This window comes from Dipteris shenzhenensis, chromosome 23, assembly GCF_047967505.1.
Source record: "Dipteris shenzhenensis isolate YYH24624 ecotype China chromosome 23, Dip_SZ_1.0, whole genome shotgun sequence".
NCBI lineage: Eukaryota > Viridiplantae > Streptophyta > Polypodiopsida > Gleicheniales > Dipteridaceae > Dipteris > Dipteris shenzhenensis.
This window is the reverse complement of record NC_141618.1, coordinates 18,433,822-18,459,507: the sequence shown is the minus strand read 5'-3', so window position 1 is coordinate 18,459,507 and position 25,686 is coordinate 18,433,822. Positions and strand designations below refer to the sequence as shown.

Here is a 25,686-nt window from a genome sequence, read left to right as displayed (position 1 = left end):
TTGATGTATTTCAGCACCCACATCCCTGTCCTCCAATGGTTCTCTCGGGGCTTATTGGAAAACCTGCTTAGTACACTAGTCGCAAAACTGATGTCCGGCCACGTGTTGCACAAGTAAATCAAACTGCCCACAAGCCTTCTATACTTCGCTTCGTCCACCAGTGGTAATGAATCCTCGTTTGAGAGCTTCACGTCAACCTCCATAGGAGTGCCAACTGTCTTGCACTCATCCATGCCAAATGCCTTCAGTATCTCTTCAGCATACTTCAGCTGTGAGATGAAGATCTATTTTGGCTCTTGCCAAACTTCAATCCCCAAATAGAAATGCATCAGCCTAAGGTCTGTCATTTCAAACTCTCTTCCTAGCAACTTCTTTGTCTATGAGATCTTCTCTTCATGGTTCTGTGTTATGACAAGGTCGTCCACATAAAGGACCATGATCATACACCTGCCTCCTTCTTTGTAGATATACAAATTTGCATCAGAAGTAGGCATCAATCTGTTGGTACCACACTCGTGGGATCTGTTTCAGTCCGTAAAGTGCCTTCTTCCGTTTACAGACTTTACCTTCTGAACCGAGGATCACAAAACCTGGTGGTTGTTCCACGTATACCTCCTCCTTGAGATATCCATTCAGAAAGGTAGATTTTCCTTCTTTGTAGATATACAAATTTGCATCAGAAGTAGGCATCAATCCACTAGTACCACGCTCGTGGAGCCTGTTTCAGTCCATAAAGTGCCTTCTTTAGTTTACAGACTTTATCTTATGAACCGGGGATCACAAAGCCTGGTGGTTGTTCCACCTATACCTCCTCCTTGAGATCTTCATTCAGAAAGGTATATTTTACATCCATCTAAAACACAGGCCAACTTTCCTGTGCTGCTAAATCCAAAACATTGCAAATTGTGGTTAGTCGAGCTGCAGGAGAAAAAGTATCCTAATAATCAAAACCATGTATCTGTGCGAATTCCTTTGCCACGAGTCGAGCCTTGTACTTATCCAACGTGCCGTCGGACTTGTACTTGGTCTTGTACATCCACTTGGTGCCGATTACCTTGCATTTTGGTGGTCGATCCACAAGGTCCCAAGTGTTGTTCTTCATTATGGAGCCATACTCCGACTGCATAGCCTCCATCCACCTATCATCACCTTGTGCCTCTTTAAGACACTTGGGTTCTTCAGCACGGATCACCTCTGTCATTAAAGCGTAGTTGACCAAGTGTTTCTGCGTCCTTTGCTCCTCTAATCTCTTGGACCGGCGGTGTTCGGATGGTTCCTTCTCAATGGCTGGAGGTTCTTTGCCGTCCAAAAGCTGCTTTACCCACTTCAGGAATGGCCGTTGCCATTATGGTTCTGCAAGCTCTTCTTCCTCTTCTTTATCTTGAATCCTCCCAAGCACCATTGGGAGAGTTCAGTCTGCTGTTGGTGGTTGTACTGGGGGAATTCGGTCTTCAAGACACTTGGGTTCTTCAACACGCATTACCTCTGTCATCAAAGCGTAGTTGACCAAGTGTTTCTGTGCCCTTCTTTGCTCCTCTAATCTCTTGGACCGACGGTGTTCGGATGGTTCCTTCTCAATGGCTGGAGGTTCTTTGCCATCCAAAAGCTGCTTTACCCACTTTGGGAATGGTCATTGCCGTTGTGGTTCTGCAGGCTCTTCTTCCTCTTCTTTATCTTGAATCCTCCCAAGCACTGTTGGGGGATTTTGGTCTGTTGTTGGTGGTTGTACTAGATGGATATCCTGGTCTTGGTTGTCTGGGAAGGAAGCATCCTCCTCCAATTGATGCAGCTGTTCTGAGAAGACCACATCGCGACTTACTATTACCTTCTTGGTAACAGGATTATAGAGACGGTAACCCTTTGCCTCTTCACTGTAGCCCAAGAAAATACACTTTTGTCTTTTCGTTTCCCATTTGGTCCTGTTAGCATCAGGGACATGCACAAAACAGTCACATCCAAAAACTCTGAAATGTGCAGTTGAAGGTTTCTTACTAGAAAAGGCCTACAGTGGGATGTTCACAGCCTTCGTGTAGCTACGATTCAGAATGTAAACTGCCATGTTACATGCTTCAGCCTAGAAAGCCTTTGGCAAATCTTTCCCTTTCATCATACTCATGTCCATTTCGCAGATGACGCGCATCTTGCACTCTGCTATTCCATTTTGTTGTGGTGTATGTGGTGGGGGTTTCTGCCTCTTGATCCCGTGACTTTTGCAGTAACTTTCGAATTCACTTCATGTGAACTCACCACCTCTGTCTGATCTCAACTTTTTCACCTTCCTCCCCGTTTCTTTCTCGACCATTAGATGCCATTCTTTGAACTTACTAAAAGCCTCATCTTTAGTCTTCAGGAAGTATATCCATATCCTTCTACTGTAGTCGTCGATCAGTGTCATGAAGTAGTAGGAACCACCCAAATCTTTCATCTCCATCTTTCCGCAGAGGTCCGTTTGAACGAGCTCTAGAGGAGCCTTTGTCCTGCTGGTCTCTTTAGGAAAGGGCTATCGATGCTGCTTGTCCATCATGCAAGCTTCACATACATCGGGCAGATCTGTAATTTCTGGTAGGTCTGAAATCATTCCACTTTTATGCATCTCCTTTAAAGAACTAAGGTTTAGATGACCAAACCTCTCATGCCACATCTTAGTGTGGCTCACATCGGCTCGAGCACTGAAAGCTGAGAGTTCGTAGATGTTGTTGTGCTGTGTACCTTTAGAAAAGGGCTGTCGATGCTGCTTGTCCATCATGCAAGCTTCACATACATCGGGCAGATCTGTAATTTTTGGTAGGTCTGCAATCATTCCACTTTTATGCATCTCCTTTAAAGAACTAAGGTTTAGATGACCAAACCTCTCATGCCACATCTTAGTGTTGCTCACATCGTCTTGAGCACTGAAAGCTGAGAGTTTGTAGATGTTGTTGTGTTGTGTACCTTTACCAACAACCTTCCCTTGAAGATCCAAAATTTGTGCGCCATTCTTGTCAAAGTGAACTTTGAGGTCCCGGTCCGTGATCGCAGAAATGGACAATAAGTTTCTCTTGATATCTGGCACATAAAGAACATCGGACAACTATTTTACAACTCCATCTGACTTGAGAGCAATCGTACCTTTTCTTTTTGTTGGACATTTTGCATCATTGCCGAGTGCTACCAGGATCTCATTCCCTACCAGATATAGAGAGGTATACTAATCCTTCCGACTGGTCATGTGGCGCGATGCACCACTATCAATAATACAAGGTTCATCCGTAGGTACATGAACTGCCTCTGTGCAAATCTCCTCAATTGCTACGAATAGCTCTACTGGTACTGCTTGCGCACTGTTGTTGGACTCTTTCTTTACTCCGTTCTTCTCATCTGCAATCTTTTTCCGGCACTCATTCTGCTTGTGCCTTGCCTTGTTGCAATAGAAGCACTTGATCTTCTTCTTTCTCTTTTTATCATCAGAAGAAGATGGTTTACCAGAGTCCTTACCGTTACCTTTCTTTGATCCAGCCGAGAAAGCTGAATCTTCTCCAGTCCTTTGTGCAGATCTCCTCAATTGCTACGAATAGCTCTACCGGTACTGCCTGCGCACTGTTGTTGGATTCTTTCTTTACTCTGTTCTTCTCATCTGTAATCTTTTTCCGGCACTCATTCTGCTTGTGCCTTGCCTTGTTGCAATAGAAGCACTTGATCTTCTTCTTTCTCTTTTTATCATTAGAAGAAGATGGGTTACCAGAGTCCTTACCGTTACCTTTCTTTGATCCAGCCGAGAAAGCCGAATCTTCTCCGATCCAGTCCTCGTCTTTTGATGCATCTCCTCCTTCAGAAGCATTGCGTTGAAATCCTCAAAGTTGAGGGACGGATTTTTGTTTTGCATATTCAGGGCCGTCGTACTTTGGTTGGAGAATCTGTATGCACCTTCGTGCTAGATTCTCGCTGGTGATGGTGATGCCAATCGCAGTCATCTGATCGCACAGATTCTTTACCCTGGTGATGAACTTCTCTGCCGTTTCAGACTCAGACAATTTCTCGTTCGCGAGTTGAGTCTCTAAATTTTGAATCCGCGTCTGATTTGTGGTCTCGTGCTTATTTTTCAAGACCGTCCATGTCTCCTCTGCTGTGGTGACATGTTGAAATAACGCCATGAGAGAATCACTTACATTACAGACAATAGAACAGAGCGCATTTGCATTTCTTCTTGTCCACACGAGAATCTCATCCGTAGTTAGTACTATCTATTGTCCTGCATTGGCTGGATTCGGTCTCGCAACCGGCTTCACATCCACCCCAGTAGTAGTATCCCAAAGCTCGTATGCGCTTAGGATGGTCTTTATCTTGAACTTCCAGAGAGGATAGATAGTGTCGTTCAACTTTTCATTTTTGCCGAATGGTGGGATTCATAGTCTTGCGGGCTGGGCCATCTCTCACAATCTGCTCGCAAATAGAAACACACTACCAAATCTTCTTACTAGAGCCCAAGCTCTGATACCATGTAAGAAAACAATACAACGTATGTGCTCAACAGATAACAGGATCTCGTATGCAAGAGAGAAAAGCAGATAGTATGGAGAATCAAACATTTGATTACTGTAAAACTGATACAATAGATGGCGCTGCCTCCCAACCATGCGCTCCTGTGTGAGAAGCTTCGATGGCATGCTGGAAACAGTAGAGGATGGAGACTGGATGCTAAGGAATCAGGGTTGCTGTAGCCAGTGATGATGATGGCCTTCACAGGCTTGCTCTTATATAGCCACCAGTCGTAGTCGGTTAGACCCAATTGGGTGACCAACCTAGTCCACCCAAAATGGCCGACTGGAGGTCGGTCTTGAAATAGGCCACCAATCACACGATCTTTGAAATCCTTGATTTTGGCCGTATAAACTTTTGTAGCTTGCTACATTTGCATAGGCATGACATGGTGTCTAAGATACCATAGCTATATGCTCTTGCTCATCATATTGTATCTTGGAAAAAATGCATCACCCATCATTTCCAAAGGATGGATTAGCTAGAGCTATTGGAAAATTACAACTCATTCAAAGTGATGTATGCACTCTCATGAACACACCATCTATTGGGGGATAAGCCTATTTTGTGAATTTTATTGATGATTATTGAGTGATTATTCAAGATTCACATGGATATATGCCTAACAAGACATGATTTATTTCTGCACTTAAGAAATTTTGTCTCAATGGTTGAAAATCTATTGTGCTGCAAGCTTGGTACTCTTTGTACAAATAGGCAGAGAGTATATGTCAAAGGTGTTTCATGCTTATATGGTAGACAAAGGAATTATTCATCAATGCACTATGCTGTATTGATCACAATGGTGTGGCTATGAGAAAAAATAGATCTTTCATAGTGGAGATAGTGAAATGCATGAAGGGTCAAGATTTGCCCAATAGTTTTTGCTTGGAGGGCATCATGTGTGCAACATATGTGCTAAAATATATGCCCCACAAAGGTATACAAGAACCTTTCAGTCACACAATTTTTAGTGCTTATATGCTTGGGAAATGCATCAATGCCAAAGAAATACTCAATAAAGCTTGATGGAAAAGTCATACAACAAATTTTAAATTGCTGTCTTGCACAAAATGACATGAAATCTATTCAGCATTTGCTGTGTAGTCCGGCCATGACTCACATATCATCCAGGGTCTTGCACGAACACCAATTGAGTACTCCTCAAAGCTACTCTGGGTTGAGTTCAATGCATGAAAATGCTGTCCACTAGTGTCACTCTAGTGACTCCCAACTTGTTACAATCGAGAATCCATAAGAAGAAGAAGAGGGAGGGGAGAGGGCAGTGGTGGAGAAGGAAGAGGAAGACGAGAAGAATGGAAGAGAAGACTTGAGAACATGGCATTCACAAAAGACACTATGAGGGAACAAGATACAACTCCATAGAGGAGAAGGAGAGCTTGTATTTCAATGTGTGCAACCAACAAGTGAAGACCAAAGTCAACCATTTGGCCTTTTATGCATGCCACCTTTTGAAGGGAGGGCCAATAGTATTCCCTTTATATCACTCTCTTTCCTCATTCTTTACAATCGGCTTGGGCCCATTTGGTTCCAAGGCACAATCCTAACTCTATGGAGTTTCCCATATCCACCAAGTGATATCACCAACTGGTGGTGGAATATTGCTAACAAATAAGTTAACACACCCCCCTTCATGCAATGGTTATGATTCTTGGAGAGTTGTCATCACTAAAGATCATTCCTTTTGTCTCATAGGGTTTGAATGGGTCCTTTTTTGTGGAATTGTGTCAGTAGGATGGAGAGCCCATCTGATAAGGTATTGGTTCCAGCATTGGATTCCACTATGAGTGATTGCAATGGCTAGATGTTGGGTGAATGGATTGGATCTAAGTACTTGTGACCTTTCAAAGAGAGAGGAAGAATAAGAAAAATCTAAGTTGTAAGTTAGTACAAAGAAGGTGTCTGTAGGGATTGATGTAAGATCATAGTGGTGTTAGTGTTAGCAGAGTCAATATAGTGTATTCTCGTGCTCCTTATTAAGTCCCATATTTGAGTTGAGTGGGACTTTTATTGGAATCTCATCAAACTATGTCTTTGACATGCCATGTTTGTAAGTCCAAAGTTTTGCACAACATTTTGTCTTGCTTCTGCATAGAGCTTTATTCTAAATCCATTTTGATGGATTACATGCCATTGAAGGATTTTCTTGTTAGTTTCTTGGAGCCCAATAAGATTGCAGCAATCTGGAGCTTTATTTATCGGACTCATCAAATTGAGAGGAGTACGATAATACAACATACAAATTGCTAAAATGGGGAATATCGCTAAAGAGGTTTATATCATCTTGGATTCTAGGAAATTCCTCTAAGTTAAAGTGGATATTACATTGGGAGGATCAAATGGTTAAGTGGGTACTAGTGTTATGCAGAAAAAATAAAAAGAATAAGACAAAAATAAAAAGAGGCTGAGGGAGATTTAAAGTTAGCTAATGAAGAGTGGGGTTAGTAAACGAAGGTGGTAAAATGCTTTGAGGATCACAAGAAACCAATCTTGACCCATTTTGATGTCATCAAATTCACCCTATAATCAAACTCATCCTTTGGATCTATTGGTGTAGGAACACTTATTGTTCTGTATGTGGAGGAGTGCCTTGGGACATAGGGGGTTGACATATCTTGACTGACCCTAGACCATGATGAAGTAAATAGGGTTTCCTACCCTTTGTTAGGGAGGAGCTTCTTTACATGGTAGCAACGTGTTGTTAAGGTCTCTAGTATCTTCCATTGCAACAAGATTTTATCGATCTACTCCATTTTTACCAGTAGGTTTTTGTGGTTCTACTGCTATGGAGTTGGATTGAATGCCATACTAAAGGAGTGGGTTGATATTTTCTGGTAGGAAAGATGATGGACTTGCCGTGCCCTTTGTGAACCTTGCAATAGGTTCTTGTGTCACTACTCTCTTTTTAGGAGCAGTTCTTGTGTAGCTGCTACCGGTGGTATTCCTCATTGTTGGTGTTATAGACCCAAAACTTTTAGGGTCTCTCCTCTAACTATTGTGGCTAAGGAGGGATGGAGTTGTCCTTGAGACAAGAAAGAGAAGGTGGCTTGCTATGTTTATGACACCATGACATGAGCATTACCATCGTAATGTCCTCTTGATACCAACCTTCTTGTGCCTTTATCAAGTATATCCTTCCCATGTTCAAACTTGTATCATCGTAATATAGTGATGTATGTTCTCTATATAAAATGTGTGTAGGACTGCAATGTCTCAAAGATATTCCATTTATGTTGAGCCCAAGTTAGTTTTGAGAAATTGGTTAGTGAGGCTAATTCCTCATTTAGATTGCTGGAAGGTCCTTGTGTGACTTCCATTGTGTCTAGCATGGTTGGTGTGCCAAGTTCTTGTGTAGATGCCATGAAGCTTCATGCTGAATTAATAAAGGAAGGTTCTTATGTAGCTCGTAAAGTATATTCTATGCTTGTCTTAACACACTCTTATGTTACTATCTCTTATTTGGAGATAAGTTCTTATGTAGCTGACGTTTGCCTTGAAGATGAAGCAATGATTTCAATGGCACTTTGATAGACTGGTGGTCGAGTGGGTTCTTGTACTACTGACTCTCTTTTTGAGACAGGTTCTTGGGTAACTACTCGATAGGAGGTAGTGGGTGTTCTTTTTGTGTGATCCTCTTGTATTCGTTCTTTTCCCTTGTCCTTGCAAGCAGGTTCTGGTGGTTTTACCTTTTTCAAGGCAGGTTCTTGTGGTTTTGTTCTCCAACATTTGCCTTGATTTTTCATAATTAGAGTATATTCAAAACAATTCGCGAGCAGTCCCTTGCTTGCACCTTTGGACCTATTGAAAAGGTCTCAAGTTTAGCCATCCTTGCCAGAGACTTTAGAGCCTTTGCCACCACTGCTTCCGCTTCGTCTTTGGAATAGCACTACACTTTAGCACTTCGCCTAGCTTGAATGACACTCTTGCTCCCAATCTGCTACGCATATTCTTTCTTCGCTTGAACCCTGCCAATCTAAGTTGTTTGATAATCCTGTAGTCCGATAGGTGCAAGCGTATGTGATCGAATATGTTCAAAGGTAATAAGCATAGCATCTGGTAGTGTTTAATCGTGTCTTTTGGTGTCTATCCGATTCTCACATCTCCAAAATTTAAAGCAACCCAAGTCAAAATCCTTTCTTATTCGGACAAGTGAGAGCTATGAAGACATTAGCGCTACCCTAGCTAGTGGGAAAATTAGTATAGTCGCCCCAAGTCCACATCCACATTTCCGAAACAGCGAAGCAACTAGTCGATCGCCAGTGCCACTAAAGCAAAAGTTAAATACCTTGGCAAGTTAAGAGCTCCACGTTTAGCCTCATTGACAAGTTGTGAAGCTAAAAGGGTCCTCAAAAGATTGCTCTATAATTCAAGGTACAACGATTGCAGAAAAATAATTGAAGTAGTAAGAAGCTCCAAGAGTGCTCCCAACTTGACCATGCAAGTTATTGTAGAGAGCTCTAGTAGGTTATGCCGAGGCAGTAGTCGGTCCTAAAATTGCTGATGGTGCCTATCTATCGCAACGTGCCGTGCAAACTGTAACTTTTGCTGCTAAATGTAAGACAATACCACCGCATTGTAATAGAATTCATCTGGAAGTGCACCCATCTAAAAAACCATCGAATTTTTTCTCTTTGCACATGCCCCGGTCTGGTTTTGCTCATGGGCTGTTGCTGAAAATGGGAGAAGCTAAAAATAGAGAATCATTCTGTGGTCGTTCCTCAAAGGAATACTGAGGCGATGAAGGAATGAGAATGAAGGAATGTGGATGAACTTTAACTAATTTGCATGGAAACCGGATGGAAACTACCACGTGTGCCATGTTTCCCAGAAAAGCATCCAATGGTCCACAATGGTCCATTGTAATCCAATGGTCCACGATTCCCCGATCCAAACCTCCTCTTAAGAGATAAAAAGATTAGATTAGAGAATATGGAAAATGTGAGGAGTATGACGTAGAACTTTGAAAGAGGAAAGAAAAATACGAGGGTGTGATAGTGTGACGTGCTTTGGACAGCTACGTGTGTTTTCTTTTGCTCTAATAAAGGAAAAAGGACAGGCACTCCCTGTCCACAGCTCGCCATAGCCCAACCTTCCCTACCCCGCTTCCTCTCGAGGCTCCCCCTCCCCCTTCCCCGCCTTGTCCAATAGACGTGGAGCCTTCCAACCTCTTGCCAGCATCCAACCTAGCTTTGTTTTGCCTCCCCAACCTCCCCACCTCGCCTCAAACGCGGAAGACCACTTCACAAACAAGGGACGCTCGGCTGCTCGTGGTAAGGTCCAGATCAGAAGAATAGAGAACACTCCCAGTAGACAAGTTACATTTTCCAAGCGTAGACGTGGCTTGCTGAAAAAGGCCTATGAACTGTCCCTCTTGTGCGACGCTGAAGTCGCTGCCATCGTCTTCTCGAGCACTAGACGACTTTCCGAGTTTACCAGCTCCAGGTATGTCAAATATAAAATGGATGATATAGTTCGGATGAAACTGTGCTCACGCTGTGGGCATCAGTCATAATTGCAGAATACCTTACAAAGCCTCCATTTATCTTAAGTAGTTTACTTCCCACATGGTTGAGGTAGAGCTGCTTTATTTCCAGAAAGCTGGATTGGAAGCTCTCACTTCCATTAGGTTAGAAGACTTTCGTGAGCCCGAAACATCAACTTGTAACTTTGTTATGGTACTTGTTATCGCCTTTTTCTTCGCCGCCTATCACTTCAAAATGGCATCTAACCAAAGTTGTATTTGTCCTCTAATTTAGGCTATGGAGACAATTCAAGCAAAGTGGTCAATGTAGTGACAATTAGGATATGACCTAAAGAGAACATTTTGGTTCTAGATCAATGGCCCTAATACTACGAGATCAAAGTTCTTCAATTTATACTTTGGACCCCTCCCTTAGAATGTGAGTCCTATGATAACATCTTAAGATTACTTAGTACCTTTTAGTGCCTTTGCCAAAGATGGAGGAACCAGCACACTTTCTTGATGTTTTTGCCAACTTCTTAAGAGTAGTACGCAAACAAAGAAGGTTGGGGAATCGCACCCAACTTGGCAATTCTTGAGAAAACATTTAGCAATACAAATCATGGATTCCAAGGGAAGACTAGGATTTATTGCTTTAGAAATACAAGAGATGCCACCACATCTTTATCCTTTCCTCAACTTAGTGCCACCTTGAATCGGTCTCTTCGTGGGTTGAAAGCCTCATTGAAAATAATAAATATGTGACTCTGGCCATGCACGACCTAGGTTATACTCTATGATGCTCTAAAGAAATGAGAAAGAAACCAAAGCATCATTAACATATATAGGATAGGATGACACACACACCCTCTTTGAGCAAATAGAGTCTAGCCCAAAGATCTTTGGAGAATGTTTTCCTCGACACTCAGAATAACTCACTCAATTTCTTGAGTGCTCATCCTAGCATAGGTCCTAGCATTGAAGCAAGAATTACTATTGGAGACATGTAGGACCTATGCCACTATACATCTTTTCCAATTGGTTGATGACATTCAACTATTGACACCTTCAAGGAAGACAAGCCTAGAGATCAAGCATCACTACTAGATCACTCACAATATCCCCACAAGATGTTGAAGGATTGAACAAAAACAAGCCACTGTACATTTTTGAAGCCCTTCTCTATCTCTGTCGAGCCTGCCATTCTACCCGCTTACTTTGTAATCAAAAGCCTATAATATTTTGGTATTTATCTACTAGGTATATGTACAAGTATTTGCAGATCGGCATTTTTCCATTATATTTGTTTTCATTTTTTTCACCAACATGCAAGGTAGTTTCATGTAAGCGGGTATTGTAGGATTTATCTAATATCTTGCACTCTCCTTGTAACCTCTCAAATATTAAAGCGTTCCACCAATTTTACATGAAAGATAAGTGAGTTAGAAATTAAAATCTTGGAAGACAACCATAAGAAGTTCTAAGGACTTTATTGCTCGTTCAATTATGTTTCTTTGTTTCACGTATTTGTGAACAAAGAAATTACACAACAAGGTTAACATGATTTATCATGACTTGTATTTATTATCTTCTTTCAAAGGTACATAAAGGATACAAGGTTGATAGATGCTACCATATGTTCATGTCTACGTTGCAAATCCTTGATTTTTTAGTTTACTCCTACAAACAAGTTGGTGCCCTAATAAAAGTTTATTGATAGTGCAAACATACTAGAGCCATTGTACCTAAAAGTTAAAAAATGAACCTTATAATCTTTTCACGCCACTTATAAAAAAGAGTCATTAGACATTATACTTGATTATTTCTTTTGAGCATTCAACTTGACCACTACCATGCTACAATTTGAAGGTCCAATAGTTATACATGCAACCATTATCTAAATCCTAAAATCGTATCAAACTTGGCAAAAATTTATGAATTTTCAAGCTTGAAGCACTATCTTTTTTTCAGAGCACCCCCTTGAGAAGGCCCCATGACATGGTGAACTAAATGAGTGGCATGTGTATGTCTCAAATTCAGGTCTGCATCTCTATAGATTGATACATATGATTGTCTTGTGATGAGTGCACATGTCTAGTATCTCTTATGTAAATGGTCAAACATGGATCACCCATCATAAGCAAGGATGATCATATACGATGTATGTGGACCCAATTTGGGAGACCTATAATCATTCATATATATATATATATATATATATATATATATATGTATATAACCGCTCCTACTATAGTGTTTGCTTATGCGAGCATTGAGGAAGATGGCATCATTTTGAAGTATAACATCCTTTGCATGTGTATAACTCATCTTGGCACTGAACTTAAGGAGGATCTCTACCTATTATATATATATATATATATATCACGATGCGCTAGTCTCTCTAACAAACATCTAATAATGGTAGTACTATTAAGAAAGGAAAAAAATCACTATTTTTGACATTTTTGTGAGGTTATCCATAAATATACACAATAGGTAGAGATCCTCCTTCTTGACTACTTCAGTGCCAAGATGAGTTATACACATGCAAATGATGTTATACTTCAAGATGATGCCATCTTCCTCAATGCTCGCATAAGCAAACACTATAGTAGGAGCGGTTACATGCACCTTAGAGGAAGCATATGCCATATCCACAACCACATAGCCTACTAAGAACAAAATCTCCTATTAATCTTAAACCTACCCATTTGTATAGTTGAAAGGTGTGTTGATGAGTGATGAGTGGAGACAGGTTAGATGGGTGCATGGATATAGAAGACAAAGGCCTAGGTGTATTGAGTATCGCATTGGTGTTTATATTGCATCTTGCAAATGAATGAGCAAATATGAATAAAATTTCTCTTCAAATTTAGTCTAAATAGTTGGCAATTTATGCTCCATGTACTTATGTATGAATTCGCATTTGTCCTTTGTTTTATCTTTAATATGAATGATAAATTTGCACGAGGGGTTATGAGCGTGAAGAATCAATCCTATGATGAATCATCACTTCTATTAGCCATTTAATGCATATACTTCCTTCGCAAAGCCTACAGGTATCTTCCAATTATAATACTTACCCATCTTATTGTTCTTGTAGAGTCCCTAAAGTATGGATAAAATGAAAGATTAAAATTAGAAAAATATGAGAGAGAGAGAAAGAGAGAGAGAGAGAGAGAGAGAGAGAGAGATGTTCATGTTGCAAGGCCTCACAATCTATGAGACACATTATACCCAAAATAGTATTTCATATGAGACACCATGTGCTGAAGTAGGAATCGTTAGAGCTCTTATTGAGTAGTACACTAAGGAACTCAAAAAAATTAGCTTGAAATCAAAACTCAACATTCCTGAGAAACAACTAGAGATGTCCTAAACTATGATCATGGTGGCTCTGTCGGATATGAGAATATAATGTATCTACCGTTGTCTATTTGTCTCTCACTTTGGATGGGGGAGTGGTCTTCATGATCTTTGTATCAGATGCGCCACTTCAAGATACCATCACTCTGATGGTCCTCTTTGAGTAGATCTAAATGGTAGGCTCTCCATTGTACAAGATCTAGTTGATTTTTACCATGTGCATGGTGTTTGTGGCTTTCTCTCCATAGCTCCTTCTTGCCTCTTCCTTCTAGTCCACTTTGACCTCACATTAACTAGAACCTCCTCCACTTCAATGTGTCTTGTGTAAACTCAATTGTCTAGAAGTCTTTGACATCCCACTCCCTTCGGTCCATCGTAGTATCGTGTGCCAAGGTTACCTCCTATTGTCTGATCTGTCTCTTAAGAGTCTCTCTCTGTCACCACATATTGATTAGGTAGAGATTAATGCAAACTTGATCATGACAGTGGAGCAATTGAGAAAGTGGTCCAAATCTATGCCCCTCCTAAAAAAGGCAGTGATATTGTCCACAAATCTCATAGTAAACTGAGCATGTACATAATAAGTGCTCCCTTGTCTCTATCTCCTCTAGTGTGCACAGCTTGCACATGTGCTACTCGCTAAGCATGCTTGTGGCACTCCCTAGAGTCAATCCTTGGGTATGGGACAATACCCATAGCTACCCAATGATGATCCTCAGTGCATGTGACACACATATTAATTACTCCAAGTACTTGAGTCTCATAATCAGTCCATCCTTGAATATACTCATTATTCAGTGTTTGTGATAGAATTGGTTATTGTTTAGGAAATGCTTGTGCCCTCCCTCTAAGTCTATGATGTGTGTGTGTGTGTGTGTGTGTGTGTGTGTGTGTGAGAGAGAGAGAGAGAGAGTATAATAACTAAGCTCTACATTTCATAGCCTGCGGAATGTGTGTGTGTGTGTGTGGGGGGGAGGGGGGGAGGGAGAGAGAGAGAGAGAATAATAACTAGGCTCCATTTTTTGTTTTCATAGCATGGGACAGGTATTGGAACGATATCAAAAGCATGGAATTGGAATGCAATACCATGATTCAACACGTGAGATTGAGGTAATAATCAAGCGACTTCATTGAATTTTACATTAAAGAAATCACAAGATCTAAATAAAATGTAGAAATTTCAAATAGAAAGCTCATGATTATGTAGCTTTTTATGAAGACAAGTTGTGAGTTTTATTGATGGGTGAAATCACGTTAACCCGTACACTTTGTAAGCTAGTAAGCAGTTTTAGTTTAAAATAAAGCGGCTCTGGTAAAATGAAGTAAATCAAATCATAAATATTTGACAAAGATTACATATTAAGATTCTTTGTTTCAAGAGAGCTTCCAATGATATATAGCACAATAAGAAAATTTTCATTGTGGGTCATGTTTGGATCTAGTTAGCACATCCAAAAATTATGCTAATTAGCATTGTCCAAGGACACGCTTTTTGTATGGGTTATGCAATAGACCTTATAAGGAAATGTAGTTTTAGATGATGTGAAATTGCTTCCATGTTTGAATATCAAATTATTATCAAACACCTTCAAGTGAGATAATAGCACTATTATATAATTTTTAACATGTTGAACAAATATATACAATATGTTCCCTTGATATTAAAACGTAGTTCCCTAGCTACTTCCATAAGAAGCTCCTCACTTTGATGTTGAGGTATTTTCATTAGAAGCTCCTCACTCTGAGGTTCAGTTATAAAGATTCCAAATTCCACTATACTAATGATATATTTAAAAATATACTAGAATTCATGTAGAAAAAGTATGCTTAATTTAGAGTAAAGACATTGTCCACGTATGGGCATAGTGGTACCTGTTTTGCAAAATATACATATATTTTATATTTCTTAAAGTTATCTTTGAAGGTAGGCTCCTTAAAAGGATTATTATTACCTTGGACTACCTTAAAAAATAAGACCATTGCTTTGGAATCTAAAACTCAATTAATTATTAAATAGGAAAAGTGGTTTTATGAAGTAAAAACTTAAAGAATCATTGTACTGCCAAATAATGGATGTTAATTCCATATGGAATAAATGTCTTTTGGGTTATGTAAACTAGTAGACATATGAAAATAAATATTTCACTACTTATAAAAAACCATTAGTTCCAATAGATGGAATATGTAAAGAAAGATTTGCTTAACAACTTTGGATTATAATATCTAGACAATGCAAAAGTACTCAAAAAGTATAAATAGGTGCGTAGATGTAAAATAGTGTATATTTTGAAAGCTATAACCTTACATGTATCTACATAACATTATATAAACGCCTTATAAAAATGCAACACATATATAAAAGATAGAAAGTGCATTAGTATTTATGAAATTGTAAAACTATATAAGTCATATTTATAAAATAAAGACTTATGGTCTTTGAAACATACATAAACAAGAATTTTAACAAAGTATTTCATTAACATTTTCATGTTTATGTTAATGTGTCATTCGAAAACATCATTTTTTATCCCAAATAGCATGAAAATAATGTCATGACGTTGGTAATTTAAAAAAATGATTTGTAAACTAGATAAATATATCAAAGATAAATTCAGCATCAATGGTAATAATGGGGCCCTTGGCCCAATAATAGGGCCTATATCGATGAGCTGCTCAACTGTTACAACCCAAAAATAGTATCAAATACTATTAGTATATGGATAATAACAATGAAAATATGGATAATAACAGCCATAGTATGGGTTTTACTGTTGGTGATATTTCTTGGCTTCCCACACATGTACAAAAGGTTTGAAAAAGCCAAAATGATTCTTAACTTGGCAAGATTATAGTTTGAGTGTCCATTGTGACTACAAAAGTGGTAAAATGCTCTAGTATCAAGTGTATTGGGGTAAGGATTTACCAAAAATGTAAGCCAATGTAAGTCATGCATTAGGAAAGAAGGGAACTCATTTTGGGGCCCTCTAAGAAATTCACTATTTACCTATTTTTGTTGCACTCAAAATATGGGAAATGCCATAAAATACGGATACTTACTGCAAAAATGTCAGTCTAGTACTCAGGCTTCACATTAAATGCATATATAAGATCCTTGATTTTCTATGCAAAATTTGATGATTCTGACATTGCGAGCATGTCCAGAGCAAGGCAAAACCACTAGATCAACCCCGGAGACATCGAAAACTGATGCCCGGAGGCCCGAAAAAGGACAAAACTTCCCGGAATGGGAGATTTGCACAAAAACGTGATTTGGACAGCTGGCATTTTTGTGCAAATCTCCCATTCCAGGCATTTTGGCACAAAAACGTGATTTGGCCAGCTGGTGTTTTTGTGCAAATCTCCCATTCCGGGCATTTTTACCCTTTTTTGAGCCTTCGAGCGTCGATTTTTAGTGTCTCCAAGGTTGATCTGAGGGTTTTGCCCACTCCGAACGTGCTGGCGATGTCAGAATCATCAAATTTTGCACATAAAATAATCTTTTGAAGATCACATATGTTAGACATAATAAAAGAAAAAGATTTTGAATATGAATTATTTTATCTTTTTACATGGTTTTTGGTATTATTCCAACATTACATTGGTCCTCTTTTGATTGGTCAAGAGCCTATTTTTCTAGACCCTAAAAGTCCCCAAAATGAGCTCCCTTTTTTCCTTGGAAGGATAGTGAGGTAATGAGTTTAAGACATAGACATATAGGTACTTAAAATTGCAAACAAGATAACTGTTGGTAGTTAGAAGGAGTTCTGCATAAGCAATGGAACAAGCTCCAAGTAGGAGATAACTTACAATTGTAGTTGAAAACATAGAGGCCTCACTTGTTCATACTATGCACATTGTGGTTGATCAACTTATGAGTGGAGTTGTAAATTAAAATCAAGCTCCACTATTACTAGTGGACACAACAATGCTCATGTGAGTTCTAGTCAAGGTACAAGTAGAGCCTTTGTTGAGGCTACTGCAAAGGAGAACAAAGAATAATATAGACGAAAAACATAAGTTTGCAAGCTTAGAATAGGAGTTTGCAATCAACGTGCATGACATTGTTGAATGGAAATGCAAATTTTATCATGAGTGAGAATTTGGAGGTGACCCTCATAAAAGGGGTCATCTATTTGGTTTTGTAAATAAATCTATTGCACTTCTCCATGCTCAAGGGGAAGTTGTAGCTACTTGATAATTAAAATATAAACTAGAAACAAATGGAAAAAAGGCCTAAAAAATCAATGTGGGAACTTATGAGTGATAGTTTCAATCTCCCATCTCCCATAATTCCAACACCATATCAGAATCCAATCATATAATCTTGCACAAAGTGGTGAGGCTAACAAATCCCATTTTAGTAGTATTGGAGAGAGCATGCCTAAATTCGGAGTCAAGCCTCATGGACAACCATTAGGGGAGATTTAGGGTCTCGAAAGAGCCCCAAATTATTGTTTCCTAATCCTTAGGGATTAGGGATGGATTTGAAGTGGACCAATGGGAGTGCTTCATTTTGTGGGACAATGCCATGTTGAGGTGGAATCTTGAAATTACTTTCACTTTGATTAAAACCTTGTGCTAGGTTCCAAAGAGTAATTTTGATGGGAGAAAACCATGCTCTGTGGCTGCAAAATGGTTTGGCATGGAATAAAGCCATGGATTGAGGGGATGGATGAGTGGAATTAAAGCAGGGGAGTGGTGGTGCATTTCTTACACATTTTGGTGGGTTCAAGGGGCAATGATGTGTGGCAAGCTTGCCCACACCAAAATTTATGTAGAGATTGATACATTAGGGTGCCTAGAGGGGGCTAAAATCCACCTTCACATGATAGGTAGAAGTGGATACTGGATGAGATTTGGGTAGAGATGTGGTTCTATTTAGTGGTTGGACACGCCCTTGTATTGTGTGGATCATTCCTAGCATTATGTGTTATGAAGGCTAATAGCTAATACAAGCCTTACATGTTAAATCCTATCTTGAGTGAACTTTCATCTCTCCTCTCCCACGTTGTGTGAGCTTCTCCTCTTCATGTGTGCAAGCTGCAAATAGAGAAGACTATTGTGAAAAGGATCTTGGAATTTTTTTTACAAAATTGAATAGGAAAAGTTTTATTAATGGAAAATTCACAGATAAGGCTCTTTATAAATAGGCCTTGAACACATGTGATATATAGGGTTTACATATAGTGATCCCTCCGAGCATCTTCCATGCTTCTTAATATAATGTCAACCTAAAGCCATGCCCTTAATCTTCTCTATATTCAATTGCTCCTCTACATCTACTAGCCAAGGAAATAAAACTTCGTGCTTGGACACCAATTTCTTGATGTCCTTCGAATGAATGCTAGTAGGATTTGTCCATTGTGAGATACCTTATATAATGTCTAGCAAACATTTTGGAGGTGCTATGGAAATTTTTTGGAGGCACTCATAGCAAGCATGAATTACATGATTACTCTCCTCTTCCTCTTGATCCTCCTCTTAGATAAGTGGTCTCTTGCTATCTCTTTTGTCTTGTCATCATGTGGTGGCTTGTCTCCTTTTGGCATTTTGTCAGGTTCTGTAAAGGAAGGTGCTAGTTAGTAGGTGTATCTGTGATCACATATGACACACTAGTGCAACCGACTGTCATGTATGCAGCACCTGATGCTACGTGATATGATCCAACAGGATGATGCCACATGATGCAACATGACATGACATGATGCATGATGATGCCATATGATAGCAATACAAACATAATATGATGCATGATGAAGCCCCATGATGAAACATGATGCACCATGATATGATGCATGATTATGCCACATGAAAAGATGTAGCATGAGGTAACATGATGATGTCACATGATATGATGCATGATGATGATGCTATATGACATGATGCAACATGATGATTCCACATGATGCAACATGTCAATGCTATGTGATATGATGCAATTAAAATGATAGATGTGCAATTAGTTTTAAGAAACTTGATTTGCCTTATATTCCAAAGAAAATTTTTAACACTAGGTTTCTTTAGCTTAAAAGCAATATACTAGTCCACAAGCTTTACTGTGAGGTTCATCTCTTCAATGGATGAATGGAAAACTCGCATCATAACCCTAACACCTTGAATTCTTCCATTGCATCTTCAAGCTTAAGCCTCTCATGAGTGGATTTTTTGTCATCAACTTATCACCAATGTGTAACAAATGGAATTCATAAGTGAATGCTCAAGCATGTGAACATTGCTATTGAAATATTTATATTGTACACACATCAAAGAGAAATTGAACCATTTTTTTGATAATCTAAGCAAGTTCAAACATGCCAAAAAATGGATTATATCTCCCTTGTAGCGCAAAAACTTGTGATGCTAGTGTAAGCTAGTATTTTTAGCATGGTCTTGCTCATGCTTAAGAAAGTGCTTTGCCTAATTCTCACTAGTCTTCTCCTATAGTAGGTGCTTCATTTTTAGCATGGTCTTGCTTATGCTTAAGGATGTGCTTTGCCTAATTCTCATTAGTCTTCTCCTATAGTAGGTGCTTCATTTTTCTAAATACCTTTCTACGCTTTTCTAAAATATTTTGTTAGGAGAGCATGGATCACAAACTATGGAATTCTAACATGATCATAAAATCTGATTTACAAAGTATTATACCTTTCTAGATCTATGTTATGGTCTATATGTAAGTGTGTGTGTGCATGCATGCATGTGCACGTGATTTGTGTGTGTGCGTACATGCATGCATGCATGTGTGTGCATGTACATGTGCGCTTGCACACATACGTGCACATGGGCTAGGGTGGAGGGTTATAAATGTGTACACATGTAAATCCATGTGTGAGTGGCATCTAGATGCAATCGCATGCTAAAGGTGCATGTGTAGTATCCATGTGCATGTACATTGTACATATGCATAGGTGTGTTGGCGTGACAAATGGTATCTAATAACCACATTGTCTTTACATGCGTGACATTGAAACAAATCACCCTTTTGGCCGCCTGACCTGGTTCCCCAATTCATCCCAAGTTAATCTTCAAGAGCATTTTCATCTACACGCTTGCAGGACCACATAGTTTTTGTTCTATGCATATGTATATTCTGAAATAAAGAAGCAAAAATGTGTAGAGGCATAAACCAAGATAACCTTGCCCATTTGGATCCAAATGTAAACTTCATGGCCATGCCTAATTCCTTTGCAATCTTGTCCTTGTGCGGGAGGTGTGGGCATGAATGTGTCATGTGTACACAAGCAAGCAAGCATATATGTGTGTGTGTTTTCATGTATATATTTTATATGTCACTCTATAATATGGATTTCTCTAAATTAAGTTTCATTCTAGTTTCCGTAGATCAACATTTCTCACAAACCCCCCTACAAATTCCCTCATCACATCAAAACCCCCCTTATCATTCTCATGAATCCCCTTAAAACTCCACTCAAGATAGCATAACTCCTCCCATGGATCTATTGATGACTCCTCACTAGTTGTTTATGAAACATACTCTTGCATTGCAAGTCTCAATGGTTGCTAAACTACCATTACCCTTAGGGTACTTTGGCCTAACTCATCTCTTGATACCAATTTTGATGCTACCATGGAAGCATGAGGGATGAATACATCTTCCTTTTGGCTTGCAAGAAATTGAAGCCTTTCACTCCAACAAAAAAAGTCCCAACACGAGGGATTGTAGATTATGACCCACTGAGAGTAAGTGAATAGAAATTGAACCAATTATATCATTGATAGGAATTTCCCAAGGTCTCAAAGAAACCTCCACAAAAGAGTTTTAGGGATTTCTTTTAACAATGAGTCACTAGAGAAGAATTAGCTCAAAAGTTTTGTAGGGAAAAATCAAGAGCAAATTATGAATTAACTATCCTTAGGATTAGCAACACCTAGCTGCTAAAGAAAAAAGAAATATTTTGGGCTATAGAATTGTAGAAAGTTTATAGGCTATAGTCAAAGTTATAGGATTTAGCATTAAAAAAAGGAAGATAATAAAGTGGATTATGAGAAATGAAGAGTAGGAGGAAGTTCGCTTTCATTACAGGGATTTATAAAGAGTATAGTTAAAAAACTTCTTTTGCCAAAAAACTTTTTAAAAGGGACCCAAATCCTAAATGTGGACTATAGTTTCTTACGCATGTTGATATTAGCAATGTGGAAGTTAATAAAAATCTTGCACTACTACACACGCATCCTATTGCGACGTTTACGTACCGACGATTAGCGCCCGCTTAGCGTTAATCATCGGTATAAAAATCGGGTGTCGTAAATCGTCGCTATATAGCGACTTTTAATAAGCGTCGCTATATAGCGACGTTAGTAATGGTCGCTATATAGCGACTTTGAAAGGTCGCTATATAGCGACTTTAGTAAAAGTCGCTATATAGCGACTTTTAAAGGTCGCTATATAGCGACACTGAGACTATATTCTAGCGACGTTTTACAGAGAGGTTTTTTTTTTTTTAAAAGCCTTAAAATTTATTTTCTTCCAATGACAAAATTTTTTAAATTTTCATACATGTTTGAGCTCATAGAGAAATAAAAAATGAGAGCATGTACATCAAGCCTTTGAAGCTCATATATTCATGTCCAAGTTGGAGATGAGAAAAATCAAATTAAATAAGAGCATTTACATCAACTGTTTCATCTTGAGCCAAGTCTAAGGCGCCAAGCAAGTCTATCTCCAACTCTATACCGAGTTGATCTCCTATATCATCATCGTACTCTAGCATCGTACGTTCACCTAAAAGTATTTGATCATCTTCTTCAATTAAGCTTAAGTGTGGTGATTGATCTTGACGATTGTTGTCTTCCTCGTCAATATCGTGATCTCCATCCTCCTCCCGTGCGATGTCATTATGCGCATCTTCCTCTTGCCTCATATGGTGATCTACATCTTCTTCGCTAGATTCATCAATTGGATCCGGATTTGGTAGTGGCATCTCCATATCCACATCTCGATCTTCAAAAATCTGCTTACTTCGTGGTGCAACTTGGATCATGTACCACCATCTTGGATCAGAACGATCCGGATGAAAAACCACCTATATTGAAGATGAAAAATCACGTGCCAAATGTCGTCAATTATATATATATCAATGGACTTAAAAAACGAAAGCTTCGACTAATTAAATCATTAGTATGCACCTGCTCACAGTGCTCGGGAAGAACAAAAGTATCACTTTCATCGGTCCAATGTTTGGTGGAGTCTATTGCAAAGAGACCGCTACCATCTTTTCTCACAGTTGCATAGGGACCGTTGTAAGTAGTTCTAAACCATTTTACATCAAGAATGAAAATAGTAAATCGTCTGAAATCAATTTCATAGATGTCGCGTATGGTTCCACAATAATCCAACTGTGAGGAGAGAAGATTGGTATCCGAAGCACTTGCTCGGCTATCTTGTGTGAAGTTAGCCATGACTCCACAATCATACGTGACTCTCTTTGAATCGATGCGTTTTATGCAAAAATGTCGTCCATATGACCATAATGCACTATACTTTTTGTACTATAAAAGAGCATCATTAAAACAATGAAGATGCACCTATTTTATAGCATATATTGCCACAAATAATTACTTAATTACATCAAGAGATAAGAAACTTACATGCACCATACATCCAGATGATAACTCCCGCTCGCGCTCGTTTATTGTCTCTCCATCACGTTCGGCTTTACGTATAGCTAGTTGTAGCCAATCAAGTGACATGTGAGTAGGGAGAAGAGCCAGATCTCGTGGATATGGTTGTGATCACCTGTACATTACTCTGAATCTCGTCCTTGCATTTATTCTTTCTGCTTTGGCCACTTCATATCTCTCAATCCACTTCTGCATCTCAGGGCTATTGAGGATACAAAACTTATTGAATTTCTCCATTTGCTCTTCGCTCATCTTTCTTTCAATCCCTTTTCCTTGGGGGACCTCGCCAATGATGCGATCATCATCCTTGTTGTGCCAAGCTTGCGGCATATCAGGATCCGTGGATGCAAGAAACTCTGTGATATATACTAATGACTCTTGCACAAGCCATCCCTCTGCCATGCTTGATTCTGGTCTTGCTCTTTGTCTTACAAACCCCTTTAAAGTTTTCATAAGCCGCTCGAGAAAAAACATCCATCGATTATGAACGGTACCTGCTATAGCCACCTCATCAACTATGTGCACAAGCAAGTGGACTTGAGTTGTCATAATGCTTGAGGGAAAGTGCTTCTCAAGCAAGCATACGGCTTCGATGGATTCCACCCTAGCCTTCTCGATGCTCGATATAGAGATCTCTTTTTGAGATATCCACCTATTTCACATGTCCATGCATATGTAAGATATTTGAGATATCCACCTATTTCACATGTCCATGAAGAAAATAGATAATGCGAATTGATAGTAAGCATACCTCACAATACCACAGATCTTGAATATAGCATTTCTAACATCTTCTTGTAAGCACCCTTTTATTGTAATTGGAAGGATGAACTATCAAAGCAACAATGAAATCATGTCAACAATATAACATAATAATAATTACGCTAATGCATCACTATTATCGGTACACTAATTCTACTTAGAATACCTGTAAGACCTTGTGCCAATCATGGGACTTGAGGCCACTAAGCTTATTGTCCTTTGAAAATGCTCCTTTCAAGCAACGCATGTACCCTGTCGGTGTTTGAAAAGAGGCAATGTCTGCCTTGATCGCTGCCTCCTCCCTCGTAGAGAGGATCCACGTTGCTTTCGGGAGGACAACTTTTCCTGAAGCATGCACTTGGGGCCACAAACGAGACATCCTATTCATAGCATGCAAGTCTTCTCGCACTCCTCTCGAGTCCTTGGAACCAACCAAGTGTGCCCAAATGGTAGCCCCCACATTCTTAAAGATATGCATGGGATCCAAGAGATGATTGATTTGTAACTGACCCCAATAAGGAAGCTCGTGAAAGATCGATAGCCTCTTCATACCAGGAGGAGGTTCCTCTCCATTCTCCCTCCAAGCTTGAATCCAATCACTTGCTTTTAAATATGATGGTGGTGGATCAAGCTGACCTCCACGTGCGAGATGGTCGAGCGGAAGGTATCGAGTATGACCTTCATAAACATTTTTCCTCATGTGTTTGGAGTAGCGTGCAAGCGATTTCAGAGCGGGTCCACAAACAGGACAAGCATGGTACCCACTTGTAGCAAGCCCTGCACGCGTGCATGAATATGTTAGTACAAGACATGCGTGCAAAAGAGAGTAAAAAAAGCATAATCCCTCATTGTACATGTAAAGACATAACCACGTACCTGCGCACTCTCCATATCCTGGGTAGTCATGCATGGTCCACATCAAGATACCCCTGACGGAAATATCATTGGTATGCCTAGGAGCTCTGGAAATATCAAAGACCTGCACTCCTCTCCATAATATCTGTAACTCCTCTATCAAAGGTGCCATGTACACGTCCATGTTTCTTGCCTTGTACTTTCCTGGCACAAGTAGTGCAAGCATGAGGTGTCCCTTTTTTATTGTTAGCCATGGTGGGATATTGTAATTCACCACGACTATGGGCCATGTCGACCAAGATGTCGAGCGTAACCCGAAAGGATTCACGCCGTCCATGGCTAGCCCAAGATGTAAGTTGCGTGGCTCTCTCGCAAAGTCCGGCCACTGATTATCTATGTGCTTCCAAGCCGCACAATCTGTGGGAATCCTCAATGTGTGATCAGTGGACCGATGAGATGCATGCCATGTCATCAACTCCGCTATGGATTTGCATCGAAACATGTGTTGTATTCTTGCAATGATGGGAAAGTGTCTTAAGACCTTTACCGGTATCCTCTCACCCTGCAAGTCATCTCTATATCGTTCCCCACACTTTGGACAACTAGCCAAATCTCCATGCTCACGACGAAAGAGAATACAATCATTACGGCAAGCATGGATGGTATCATAATCCATACCCACCATTGTTAGCATCTTTTTCGCTTCATCTCTTGATGCGGGCATGGTATTTGGTGCAGGCAACATCTTTTGGAGCAACCTATGACAAAGACACTATCCAAATGATGATTCTCAAAACAAACAATATCCAAATAATGAGTCAATCAAATTAATGCAAGGGCTAACCTCATTAAGGCCGAGACACTTGTATCCGACCACCCATACTGTACTTGCAGATTCAAGATTGAGAGACAAGCACGTAGTTTAGACATCCTGGCATCCTCGTACAATTGTGTTGATTGCAACTCTCGCATTTTCACCTCAGACTCTGACATCACGTGTACGTGGGATGTAGTGCTCCTAAAAATGGAATCCATCATGTCGACCATACCCTCGTCGTCATCTG

General features: G+C 39.6%; 1 protein-coding gene across 1 annotated transcript in view; it reads left to right on the top strand.

Moving 5' to 3' along the window:
• LOC147887079 (agamous-like MADS-box protein AGL11) overlaps positions 1 to 25,686 on the top strand; it is a 176,550-nt gene that overhangs the window by 138,117 nt on the left and 12,747 nt on the right. The window contains exon 2 of the mRNA XM_087394184.1: positions 14,398 to 14,473. Within this exon, the coding sequence (XP_087250310.1) occupies positions 14,398 to 14,473 (76 nt within the window). The remainder of the gene's footprint in view (positions 1 to 14,397; positions 14,474 to 25,686) is intronic.